This window comes from Kryptolebias marmoratus, linkage group LG6 (assembly GCF_001649575.2).
Source record: "Kryptolebias marmoratus isolate JLee-2015 linkage group LG6, ASM164957v2, whole genome shotgun sequence".
NCBI lineage: Eukaryota > Metazoa > Chordata > Actinopteri > Cyprinodontiformes > Rivulidae > Kryptolebias > Kryptolebias marmoratus.
Window position 1 is genome coordinate 17,273,610 of NC_051435.1, and position 13,575 is coordinate 17,287,184.

Below are 13,575 nucleotides of genomic sequence, written 5' to 3' on the forward strand. Positions count from 1 at the left end.
CCCCCCCCAATGGTATCTTTATTGGACATTCTTTACATTTCCAGTCTGCTAATGTCTTCTATTTTCCCAATTAGGCCACCATCGCCAGGCAGCAATTGAATAATTTAAAACATTTGTACGCTATCTCTTATGTTGAAATGGGGTAATTTGTGCGCACATACAAGAAAAAGAAACTCCCTTTAATATTGAGATCTGAACTATTCTCGTACTGAGTCTTCTTCTTCTTCTTCTTCTTTCTCTGCTCTCAATTATGAGCTGCTATAATTAGCCCAAAGTCATTGCCACACTGTAGTCTAACAATACTTGTTTGTCATTAGCACATTTAACTAGTCATTTGGGTAATGGCTTCCAAGATTGGCCTTGTTTTCAAAGGGATATTTTTTGTGTGTAAATATTGAGACAATTACCCATAATGTGCCATTTTTTATTCATCGTAGAATAATTGATGTATATTTATTGCAGATGGCTGTTTATATAAGTATCATCCAAGTTTTCTTTATTATTATTGCAGTGGTATCCATTATTAACATGTGTATTAAAATATTCATGTGGATAATGTTAACATGGAAAGATACCCGATTAGCTTTAATTAATCTATTCTTTTACTAATAGAAAGCAGTGTTAGTGTTATTGGACAGCTCTATTTAAAGGGGATCTTAGTGTTGTGCATTACTGGCTGTTGAATTAACACCAGTGGGCTTTGAGTTTTCTGCCAGAGCTTCACAAGTTTCCCCTGTGAGGATCTCACACCATAATACGCATCATTGAATAACCAACAACCTCCTCATGTGTCGCAGGCCTGGAACTCCCCTTCATGATGATGCCACACCCCCTGATCCCAGTCAGCCTTCCCCCAGCCTCTGTCACCATGGCGATGAGCCAGATGAACCACCTCAGCACCATCGCAAACATGGCTGCTGCAGCACAGGGCCAGAGTCTGCCCTCCAGAATGGTCACCTCTGTTATAAAGGTAAATTTTAAAACAAAACATTCCCCCTTCTTGGGTTTTTTTTCCTTTTCTTCATGCTCCTGCCTGCATCAGATGTTTATTTTGGATGTGTTGCGTTTGTTGTTGTTGGGGTTGCAGGAACGTGTGCCGGACAGTCCCTCCCCTGCTCCCTCCTTAGAAGACAACAGGAGGCCAGGCAGTCACCCGTCGTCCCACCGCAGCAGCAGTGTGTCCAGCTCCCCGGCCCACACAGAAAGCTCCTCAGACAGGATACGTAAGCTGTTCTGCCTTTTTACTGCATTTAAACGGTAAATGAGCTGTACACACGAGAAGGAGAAGAAAAACTACGCATGATTTTGTTGTCTCTTCTACAGCGGCACACCACAATGGCCTGTCGATGAACCAAGCCCTGCTAGGCCTGTCCCCCAACATGGCACCTGGTCCTAAAGAGGGAGACCTAGCCCACGACATGAGCCATGAAGCAAAGAGGATGCACACTGACAAAGGTGATTCAAAATGTGGTGGAACTGAAATACTACTACTACAGACTTTACATAAAATTGATAGAAGTTAGATTACTCTTACTATAAGAATGTCAGAGCAGATGAAACAGAGAAGCAACAATCAAAACCAACAACAAGGCTGACACAAAGAGTTAATGCACTGGAAACAGATTAGAAGTCCACATTTGTTTAATGCCCTTTCGGAAGTGGAATAGTTTTGTTCAACTGATTTGATTTTTTTTAATCCAACAAAACAGCAACTTCTGGGGCTCAAAAATAAACCCAACACTTAAGTTTTAAAAGCTGCAGTTCTACTAATGGCCACTAGGGTCTTCATTCACATCATGTTAGTTTTCAGTGTCGAAATGTTCAGCTTTACAGTAGAAATGAACTGTGTTGGTCTAGTTATTGTTAATATTTACAAAACCTGAATGGTTGTGAAGATTTTTATAACCCATCTAATTTTAATTCAAACAAATTTAAAACTGCTTAAAAACTGGTGTACTGTAAAAAACATCAGTAATGATTGCCTCACCTGTCTTTACATGTAGCCTTTTATTTTAAAAATGCTTTCTTTACTTCTTCTAATTCATTCCAGTTGTAGTACTTTTTATACTAATAATAGTAAACTAGCTAAAGAAACTAGATCTAAGGTGCTCGGTGTAATATCTACAGTTTTATTACACAAACACCATGAATGCACAGTAGAGAAAAGTATAACATGTATAAGTGTAACATGTATGAAAGTGTGTGTTTTGCCCTTTTAGATTCATAACACATCCAATTTCTGTATTGGAGAGCTGACAAAGTGAAGTTGTTCCTTGCAATGAACTGGGGAAAAAAAAACCAAAATAGTAAATGACTATCAGCATTAGAAAGTACTTTTGAATCATCTGTTTTCATTTTAAATTCGAGATTACTCAAAGATTTTCTTTTTTTATCATACTAAATAAAAAGCATTTTTCGAAGAAATGCACATTGCCTGATGCTTTCCAGGCCAAACTTTTTAACAAGGATATTGTGTGATATGTTAGTGTTCAGAGCATATGATGAGGATGAGTCTCAGCTACTACCACACCAAACCCTAGCTCAATACGTGGAAATTTGACCGAGCTACAGCCATTTTGGAGTTTGCTAAGGTTGATTAGCTTCAGGGACTGTCTTGAATTGGGACAATTCCAAAAGTTAATCAGTTGTAGATGAACAACCAATGATTAATTTCTGAGAGTTTTATCAAAATCCATCAAGTTGTTTATGAAATATTACAATCACACATTATATATGGGCACAAAAAACAGATATCCCTTAAGATAAAAAAGTACTACTGAGCTTAGTGCACAGAACTGTGTGCAGTTGTCAGTCTGAACCTCAAAGAAAAAAAACAAATACTTGATAATGTTACACCAAAATCTCACAGTCAGCTTCTATTTTGAATTAATTGTTCTTGCTATTTTATCGATATTTATTGTTCTTTAAGAAAAAAATCAAATGAACTACCATATCCAGAAAGAAATCATTGAGGATTAAATACAAACACGAAGCAAATAATAGATTTTCGTATTCTCTGTTGGCTTTAGCGGAGTTGTGTGATACAGGGTGAGGTGAGGCTGATAATGATATGAAACCCACTATGGAAATCATTGGGCTGTATGTTCCCTGATGGCCACGCACACGTGAAGATCAGTGTTAGACCTTCGCATGCAGGGTGCGAAGCAGTGAATAGTAATAATTAGCAGGATCATGAGCTGAATTTCTGGGTCACAAACTGTCTGACTGTGTATGCGCATGTGCGATGATGTGAGTCTGTTCGTGTGTGCGAAGTCGAGAGGAGATTCACGCGAACAAAGACTAATGCAAACAGTTAGAAAAAGCATGTGAAATCAACTGAACGTTTCCTCAAATCTCAGCTGAAGTGCCTCCTCCGTGCTTAGATAATCAACACAAATGACTCTAATTTCTTTGCAAACATTAGAAAGAGAAGGAAAAAAAAAAAAAATGACCCCACGGTCTCCGGGCAGTTCGAACTGGTTGACCTAAACACATCTGCCGGCAAACACGTGCTGTATTAGCTTTGAGATTGTCAATTCCTAATATGTCACCGGACTTGATTAGGATTCTGAGCTCTCCAGAGTGCGCGCCAGAGGTCTCTGGCTGTGGAAAACATTTTTATAAAATAACCCATTAATGCAGAGGAGTGCAACTAAATTAGTTACCAATTTGCTGAGCATGAATTAATGAAGAGAGCTTCTCCCGGCTCCAACAGTTGTAATTTTCATAATAACCCCAGACCTTTATTTGGCAGGTTGTTTAGTTTTTTCGTTTGAAGGTTTTCATTAGTCTAATGAGGACTGTGCAAGGGCGAGCAGTCAGCACAATTTACATGAGGAAGCTATCATAATAAATGAGGCAATTTGAATAACATGCACAGGTTTATGCAGCGAGATAAGAGAGATTGTGGCTGCAAAGATACAGAGGTAACCAATACATTAGAACCAACTAATAACCAAAGTAATTCCAATAAAAGCTTTAAGTGAAGGGAATAAAATTAATGATAGAAATATTGAACTGTAATGATATGATACACCATGCATTAGATTAATAAAACAAACACATTGCCATTGTTAAAGTGGGAAAAGGGCCTCGCCATGCGCCACGTTGTTTATGGTGAGCTTTTTAATTAGGCTTGTTCGTCGCATCAGTTTGTTTAGATAAATGAGATAACATTCCGGTGGTTTAATGATATCTCTCCACTTGTTTGATCTTTATGATCCTGGCAGAGCATTAAATTAATCTCTTGCAATGCACTCTTGGAAGCAGGCTCGGTGGGTGCGGAGGAAGGATGCAGCGCCCCGGCTCATATGGAGCCGATTTAAATAGCCAGACACCTCCTAGACAGACGCTATAATGTCTCATCACTCACGGCGTACGAACGTGTCTCTGCTTTTTCGTGTCGTTCCTGGTGATGAAGGAGAAAGGCTGTTTGTTGTCGGGCTTTAAAACAGAGCAAGACGTTTTCCAAACTTGTGTCCCCCAACGCAGGATAACCAGATGGTGTTTTCTTTTATTTTTTTTTGGAGTGGGACTTTCATTTGAACTTTTGGTGGAGGGTTTTTTTTGGTCCACATTTTGCCAAATTAAAAAAACCAAATGAAAGTAAGATCAGATGTTTTGTGAGGGAGGAACAAGAAGGGAGTAGACAGCCAAACGTTGCCTCACATGTGACTAATTGAACTGCTTCAAACAGAAAGACTGTGGCGATGGTTTCCGACAAGCCTCTGTCTCGTGAAACAGCAGGTAGCTGACAAACAGGGGTGGGGAGTGGAGAATTAAGAATGGTACGGAAGCCTTTGGCTGTAAACTCGCTCTGGACATCAAACACTGGGATATCACTTTATTTCCTCGGGGAAGAAGGGTGTTTGAAACACAAGCCATATGAACTGTGCTTAAATAGAAGTTCAAAAGTTTTCTACAGCAAAAAAGAAAAAAAAAAAAGCCATTCACCAAGATGAAAACAGTGCAGTTTGTTTTACAATGAGCTAAAAGGCCTGACAGGACAGTCAGAGTCCTACAGTATGTCCTACAGTATGTAAGCTGATTCCGTAAAACGTATTTTAAAAGCGGATGAATCATTGGTAATATGATAGCGGCTCTTCCCTGGTAAATGTTGGATATACTTGTTGACACAACAGGAGGTGCATTTATAACGTCCTGCGAAGCACAAATGGAAAGCTGTGGGGTATTATGTCACCTAGAGGTGCATCTTTTCATACCGGCGATCAACCGAGCGCCCTCTGACGTGCGGTACCGCCGGTGGAGGAAGATAATTTTCTTTGCCAGGAAGCCGCCTGTAAGATGCCCAGCTGATGCACTTAATGCTGCTGCCGTCCGCGGTCCCAGTGCGCAGTTTGACTGATGAGCTTTGAGCACATAAACCTGTGGACACTGATGGGCTCGTGCAGCGAAAAGGGGGTATATAGCTTGGAGAACAAAAAATAAATAAAAAAGATGAAATAGACAAAAAAGTGATTTCCAGCCTTTGTAGTCTTTTTTATTTTGTTCCTTCTTTGCATATGCAGCCGCAATGATAAAAAGGCAGGGGACTCTGGGTCGGGCGAAAGAACTTGGTGTAAATATTTCACCGACACTGATGCTATCCCTCGTACAGTATCATTAAAAGTTCGAACATGCTCTGCGTAAGCTCCTTCGCTTCATCCTTTCCGACTTTAATGCGTGGTGTGTTTTTTTGTTGTGCGGGGCCTCTCGATGTCCTTGGCGTTGCGCGCTTCAAACACATGCTGACTACCTGACTTTCCCCAAGTCGGGGAGGCAAGATCATTAGCCATCACAGCCCTGAAATGTGACTTGGCAGACAATAATGCTTTATGATCAAACAACTTGTCAGTGCGTCCCGTTGAAATGAAAGAGTGCAAAAAAATAATTCAATAGAGGATCAATCAAATTTGCCCCAGTCCATGTGAGCGAGATTGCTGATGGTGCAGAGAGGGGGCTATTCCTCCAGGACACAGGAGTTCATTTGGATATTTGTTCTCCCCCTCATGAATGTTCCATTGCGTGACACCATCTCCTGCTAATCACATTTCACTGCAAAAAAAAAGGTGTGGGGTGGTGGTGGTGGTGGTGTGGGGGGATGCTTTTAGGGACGTTGAAAAGAGAGAGGTTCTTTTTAATCTTTGAAATGCCTCAAAAGTGACAGAATGCTTTCTCCTGCCAAGACGTGAGCCTCGGATGGGGAGATAAATATGCTGTGGTCAGCTAAGTGTATCTAGTGAGCAGAGAGGCAAATTTAATAATGCATTATCATTCACTGGCGAAGGTGAAATCTCCCTGTCCATCAGAGGGGCTGAGGCCTGTTTCATGTTACCCTTCACTGCAAATGAACAAGTGCTTTACTCAGCCATACCAGAGATGCACAGTAGGCACCGGTGCTCTGCTACATGTGATGCTCCGGACTGTCAAAAAAAAAAAAAGAAAAAAAAAAGGGGGGTCTGTAATCAAAGCAATCACCCCTCTTGTCTTGACTGGACTCATTCAAGATCAGCGTCCTTTATCTCTTTTATCCTGCTAAAAGTCTTCCAAGCAAAAAAAAATAATAAAAAAAATCTTCCCCCTTTCTTTTGTTTTGTTTTTTTTTTTTTCCTTGGGAACACAAGACACGTTTTACATATCTGAGCATCTGCTATTATGCAGATCATGGGAACATATTTACCTGAATGCCCTTGGACAACAGCATTAAACAATTATGAAGATTATGTACAATGCTGCAAATTTGCGATTCAAAACGATTCGCATTCGCTCGGCGGCAACTGTTGCGGACAGATAAGGTTGACCCTGAATATGTGTTTCTGTAATTTTTTTCTCTTTTTCTTTTTTTTTTTTTGGAGACATTCTGCGGGGTTTGTTTGTATAATTTAATATTTACATGTAAACAGTAATTAAGTGACGCCGCCGACATGCCAGGGCCAGGCTCTGCCAAGGTAAACACCAGCCCCAGTAGTTTGCCACAGTCCATCATGTTTACAGACTCGCCGAGCCCGAGTGCTGTTTGTGTGCTCTTCCTTTGGCAAAGCTCATAAAACACGACCAATCGGACGCCGCCGGTGTCGAGCGGGGCCCGCTCTTATCGTCTGGCAGTCGGCTGGCTAACTTGAGGACACTGCGAGTCAAACCTTTAAATTTTCACTCTGCGATAATTACTCCGCAATACTCCGGCTTTTATATCCTTTCACTGAGAAAGTAAATCGTTCCTAATAAAGAGAGGAAGAATAGGGGGCGGAGGAAAAAGTGCTTGAGGACTAATTCTCTTCACTCCCTCCCTCTCTGCTCTCTATTCTGCTTGTTGAAAGCCTTTTTTTTTTTTCTTCCTGAGTATTGCAGTCACCTTGACTTTGCAGCTGCAGCCTTATAGTCTGTTGCTTATCCTGCCTAACCCCAGCCTGTCAATTAGGTCTTTAAAAATTAATCTCTTTAACTGGAAATACCATGCCAGCTTTCTTCCGTCTGTAAATGAAGTGTTATTAATTCACACGGCGCAAAGCCACCGTTCTGAATAATGTTATCAAAACAGATTTCCACACGTTTAACACGTCTCTCCTATTTAAACCCCTTAAGTATTTTTATGGCTGTGAAAACAGAGCTAACTAATGGATTTGCATCCGCTTTATCTTATTTATTTCTTTCTGAGCTTCCACGCCATCAAGCGCTCCCTAAGCCAGGCCCCTCTTTAAAGTTTACATTTCCCCGTTTCCGCCTTTGTTCTTTCATCTTCGTTTAAAAGCAGCTCAGCATATCCAGTCTGGATTAGCGCCAGCCTTCGCAGACACTCGTTCAACAGCAACAGAACAGCACAGTGGCTCCCTGTAGGATTGCAATGCCAGGCAATGACACCAATGTGTCTACCCCCCCCCCGCCTCAAACCACCCAAACACCCACACCCTCCTTTCTTTCCAAATGCAGCAAAGCTCTGATCTAGCAGCAGGCTATCTGGCCAACCACACCAAGCTAATACTTGTTCTAATAAAACTTGATGATTATGGTTTTGGTGGTGGTGGTGGTGGTGGGGCTTGTTTGCTTGTTTGGATGCCTAATTATCAATATGTAATTGGCATGTGTGTTGCGATGTTGGGCTCGCATTCGGTGGCACATCCCGCCATAACGTACGTTGCCTATCGGGTGAAAGCAGCGCTCCCCAGTCGCTGCCAAACTTAAGCTGCAGGAGAAGTTGCTCTAATGAATTAATAAATGCCAAACAAAGGAGAACTAAACAAAGAGAAAGACATAAATGGCTGGAAGATTAGTGGGTCAGACAGATTAGTGGGGGTATACAGTACAAATGATCCCCTTCTGAAATGGGAATGATTCAGGCAAAATACCCAATCGATAGTCAGGGCCAGTTTAATCTCTGGGCTTCTTCTGTCAATAAAAGGACCTGGACAACGGAGGTCAATATGCAAAGACAATCTGAACACCTTCAAAGTGCCTCACAATAATGTCCTTCTCCGAGTATTGTCTTCTTGACAGTTTGGGCTCGTAGTCGATAGGTGAATTAGGGAAATCTATACAAGCCCGCCTCGCTGCCATTTTCTCCTCTGAGCCACAAGTTTATTTAGCCGCTCGCCCCCCCTGAGGGCACCTCCCAATCGGCCTTAAAACTGAAAGGGTTATGGATTCGGCCCCGCTGTCTGTTCACCTGAACCGGGCTCTCTCGCGCCCGCTCGCCCTCGTCCATCCCGGCCGCGAATGGCAAAAATAAACGCCATTCTGTCTCCCCAACTCGCGCTCCATTAAGAGCTCATCGGAAGGTGCGCGCCGGCAGAAACAAAAAGTCCTGCATGCTTTTATGCAGTCATCACAGTCGGCCAAGCCTGTAATCCTCAGAGGTCCGATAATGACATAGCCCCTGCATTTATTACATGGAGGAGAGGAGAGAGGGAAAACGCTGACTTTGAACAAATGAACACTCTGACCTTTATGCAATAAATATGACATGGGCCGCATAAAAAGACAAGATATCTTCCTCCTGAATGGAAGTCAACACCGATTCTGCTCCCTCGCCTATTGCTCTCTTTCCTTCTCCATCTCTTTCTTCTTTTTTCCTCTGTCTCTCTCTCTTTTTTTTTTCTTTTGCCCAAGCCAGCGAGTGAAGCAAATGATAAAATCCGTCTTAATGATTTTTAACGGCAGCATAATATTGCAATCAGTGCAAAGGTACACACCGGAGCTCTTAGGTTCCTCCGCTTTGTTTTTGCGCCGACGCACTCCGCAGACAGACAATCGCACGTCAGCGTTTTAATTATTCCTGCACGCCGTCATTAGCGGGCGCCGCCGATTAGGGCTCGCGTTTTTTTAGCCAGCGCAATCAAACGACAGTTGTGACAGAGAGGATCCACCTTTCGCAGCGTGATCACTGTTTGTGATTGTCGTCCCCCTGTCGCCCCATGCCGCCTCCCGTGACAGTAAAGGATTTATGGTTATTTCCTGCGTGCAGCCTGTCCATCTGTGGCTCCATCTTCATACGGCCTTGAGAATACGATTCAATTTATTAAAGGCAAAGCAATGGACTCATTACTTTGAAAAAAAAAAAAGAAAAAAAAAAGGTAGCTAGCAAAAGAGTGAGAGAAAGAGCGGAGAAGTGACACACTGAATTGGTTATTAATGGAAAGGCACAGCTACAGGGCAGTTGAAATTTAATGATATCCTACAAGAAAATATGAGGGTGTCACTCTCCAAAAAGTCATGCTAAATGTCAACATTTTAAGGTCCCCGGTGCTAATTTTATGCCTGTGCACAGTAATGTTTTGGAGAGCATTTAGGAAACACGGCCCAGTGGCCAGCCTGATTATCCCACTCACCTTCTCTCCTCGCTTCAAATGGGTTTGTGCAGCAAGCGATTTCATCTCTAAGTGAAGGGAACATTAGGGAGGGGAGGAAGGGAGAGCGATGGAGGAAAAACACGCGGTTTGATTTTCATGCTGTGATAAGAGAGTGGGAGCCAAATGTTACCTGTTAATCTAGCCCAAACCGACCGGGGCTCTTGACTTTGTCCCTCAGCAGGGATGGGGCAAACACTCATTTTCCTCTCTCCGTGATGAAAAGGAAATTAGCTCAAATGTGATGAGGGCACATTAGTGTGTGTGTGTGTGAGTGGAGCATGCGTGTGTGTAATGAATGTGTATATGATTGAGGCTCTTTGTTTGCATACATTGGAGTGTGCTTTCGCCTTCTTTGCGGTATAAACTGTTTATTACACCACACACACGCATACACACACACAGAGAGACAGAGAAAAGACAGTCCTTCCAAATAAATTAGTCTTGCATGTAACAGAGCACGCTTGTTCCAAATAAGTACCAGAACCAGTACAGTAAATCCATCTTAAAGCAACTAGAACCTTTACATTGTACAATATTTGCAAGTGCAAGTAGCAGCTTCAGCCAGCTGTATCACTTCCGGTGCAGCCTGAGGCACTTCCTGCAGGAATATCCTAATATTCCTGCTACTGTGACCGTATAATGCAAAACTATCAACGTTTATAAAACAGCTTTTGCAAGAAGTGCGATTCAATCTTTGAGAAATGACTTGTTTTACGATTTTCGGGTTTAGCCCTGCTAGGACTAGCTGCTAGCTTGGCGATCCAGTCAGAATGAAAGCAGCGATACGTGAAGGAATGCATATCGCCCCGTTGCATTGCATGCCAAAGACCTGGCGTGAGCTGTTAGTGCTCGGAGTATACATTGGGCATGACTCTCAGCTACTACCGCACCAAGATTTAGCTCAAAATCTAAACAACTGACAGAGTTATTGCTATTTTTGTTTTTGCTATGTTTAATTAGCTGTGGCGGCCATGTTGAATCAGGCTGACACCAATTGTTAATCGACTGTAGCTTTACATCCAACGATTACTTTCTGTGAGTGCCATTAAAATCTGTCCACTGGTCCATGAAATATTTTGCTAACAGACAGACAGGATTGACTCCAACAGTTTATTCCAAATTCTTAAACAAATATATTGCGCAAGCTGTTCCCGATCAGACTGTCAGCTGCTACCACGCCGCTTAATTTTAGCTCAGTAGCTGTAAAATCAAATGAGTGCTAGCCAACTCCGTGTTAGCTAGGGTTGATTAGTTGTAGAGGCCATTTTGAATCGCGTTGGCTCCAAAAGGTAATCAGTTGTAGATGTGCATCAAGTGATCAATTTCAGAGAGTTTCGTTAAAATCTGTCCAGTGCTTCATGAGATATTCTGCTAACAGACAGGCAAACGAGCACACATACAAGCGCTCAGACACAAAATGTAAACCTTCGTGTTCAGAAAACTTACAAACTTTCTTCTACAGTAATATAGTTTAGGAACAAGACCCATAAAATGTAGCAAGTAATTAAAATCCCACAGAGCTTGCTTAAACCATAATTAATGAAAACAGTTTTTTGCCTTAAAGACTCCCCAGTAAGCAGACACCGTTTGCAAGATCAGCTCGGCTCATGTTTTTTTTTTTTTTTTTTTTCTTCTCCCAAGTCCTACTTTTTCCTGCCCAGCTCTGCCTCCGTGCATTCCCAAGCAGAGCACAGATATTTCCCCTGACAAGATTTTTCCAAATGCGGCGCTTTGAGTGCAGGTGGAATAACGCTGCGTCGGCCACTAACGGCGGTCCGAGAGGTCTGAGAGGTCCTCGCTGCTCCACCTGAAGGAGGCCGCTTCCCTCTGCAGCGTGTGGCCGCCCAGATCAAACGAGACTGTGAGGCGAAAGGCCGCGCCGGCCCTGCTGACAACGTCCAGCTTTAGCGTTCGGTGCTCCTGCTGGGAGGGAGCGCGGCTCGTGCAAGGACAAAGGCTTCACCTGTCAGTTTATCACGCCGACTGGCGGGCCAAAGGTGGCTCGGCTATCCTTCTGCTCCGCTTTATCCTCCCCGTCACGTTTTTTTTTTTTATCGCCCGCCAGCCGTGTTCGTCTCTGTGTGTTCGTTCGCTTGTCTGTTAGCAAAATATCTTGTGCATTACTAGAAGGATTTTATTGAGACTTTTGGAGAGGAATTACTGGATGGACATCTACAATTGATTAGTTGTTGGAGTTGATCCGATTAAAGATGGCCGCCACAGCAAAGTGATCCTAGCAAAAATAAAAATGTCTATACCTCAGGGAATTTTACAGATATTGAGCTAAGATTTGGTGTAGCAGTAGTTTAGACTAATCCCCAACTTATACCTTGAGCTCGAACTGATCACATGACATCTGTGTTTAAAACTTTGCCATTAACTGTTCAATTCAGCTCTGTCGTTTTGTTAGCAAAATATCTCATGAATCATTTATTGGATTTTTATAAAACTTTTAGAAAGTAATCGCTGGATGCACATCTACAACTGATTAACTTTTGGACTTAACCTGATTCAAGCAGGCTACCACAGTCAACTGACTTTAGAAAACACAAAATGACTATGTCTCAGTGAATTTTACAGATACTGAGCTAAACTTTGGTGTCGTAGTAGCTGAGCATTGACCTCAACACATACTTTGAGCACAACCCATTGCGCATCATCTTTGCTTCCACGGCATTACCTGTGGTAGTCGAACCTGTGTGTCTGTTAGCAAAATATCTCACAAACCACTGGATGGATTTTAATAAAACTGTCAGAAAGTAAACACTGGATGAACATCTACAGCTGATTAACTTTTGGAATGAACCCTATTCAAGATGGTCGCCACAGCTAATTGACGTTAGCGTACATGAAAATGTCTATAACTCAGTGAATTTTATAGACATTAATATAAATGTTGGTGTGGTAGTAGCTGAGAGTTCTTCACAACATATACTTTGAGTGCTAATAGATCGTGTGAGATTACACAAAATATTGCAACATGGCATCAGATTGTGTATAACACTGTTTTCCAGGTTTGACCAAAATGGCTGCAACTTTGTCATTTTTCAGCATAAGATGAGCTTAGTTTAACACACTGAGTTAAAAGGTGGCGGGTGATATGCATTCCTACAAGGGATGTTAGGCCTTTAATTCACTCTGTGCACAATCAGTGTGTCCTGCTTCTGTAGCCGACACTGACCACCCGTCTCCAGTCTCCAACCAGCCCGTCTCTCATCGCCGGCGTTCCTCTCATCGTCGTTCCTGATCCCCTCTTCTCTCTCGTCTTACCTTCCTCTGCTCCAGCTCTCTCGCTGCGTCCGTGTGAGTACTCAGCAATAAATGTCCTGAGGGAGCCCGTTTCAAACACAGGAACCAGAAACATATGGCACATTTTCAACTCCCAAGGTCAATTACAGCTATTTATCCAGAGATTGCAGCTAAATTTCCCAAGGTTTCCTCTAGATTTACAACAGATTGCAGCGTGTGTCTGTCACATTTTGAAATCAGGCCACTTTCCTCTCGCTTCCCTCCGCTTCCTTGTGACTTTTCATCAAACATTTCAGAGGGCTTTCAAGTGGGTTTTAGACATGTTTTATCTCCAGTTATCATGTACCCCATCTTCTTCTTCTTTTTTTTTTTGCCTCAGCTTTTGTCGGACCAAGTGCCACTCGCAACACAAATCTAATAACATGTAAATTGGAGATAAGCCCAGATCCCTCCAAGTGATATATACATTTTTTTTTTTTTTTTA

At 42.4% G+C, this 13,575-nt stretch overlaps 1 protein-coding gene across 1 annotated transcript in view; it reads left to right on the top strand.

Moving 5' to 3' along the window:
• The window catches only part of dachd (dachshund d), a 106,043-nt gene that overhangs the window by 78,247 nt on the left and 14,221 nt on the right, over positions 1-13,575 (top strand). Inside the window, 3 exon segments of the mRNA XM_025004642.2 lie at positions 798-970; positions 1,088-1,223; positions 1,324-1,455. Coding sequence (XP_024860410.1) covers positions 798-970; positions 1,088-1,223; positions 1,324-1,455 — 441 coding nt within the window.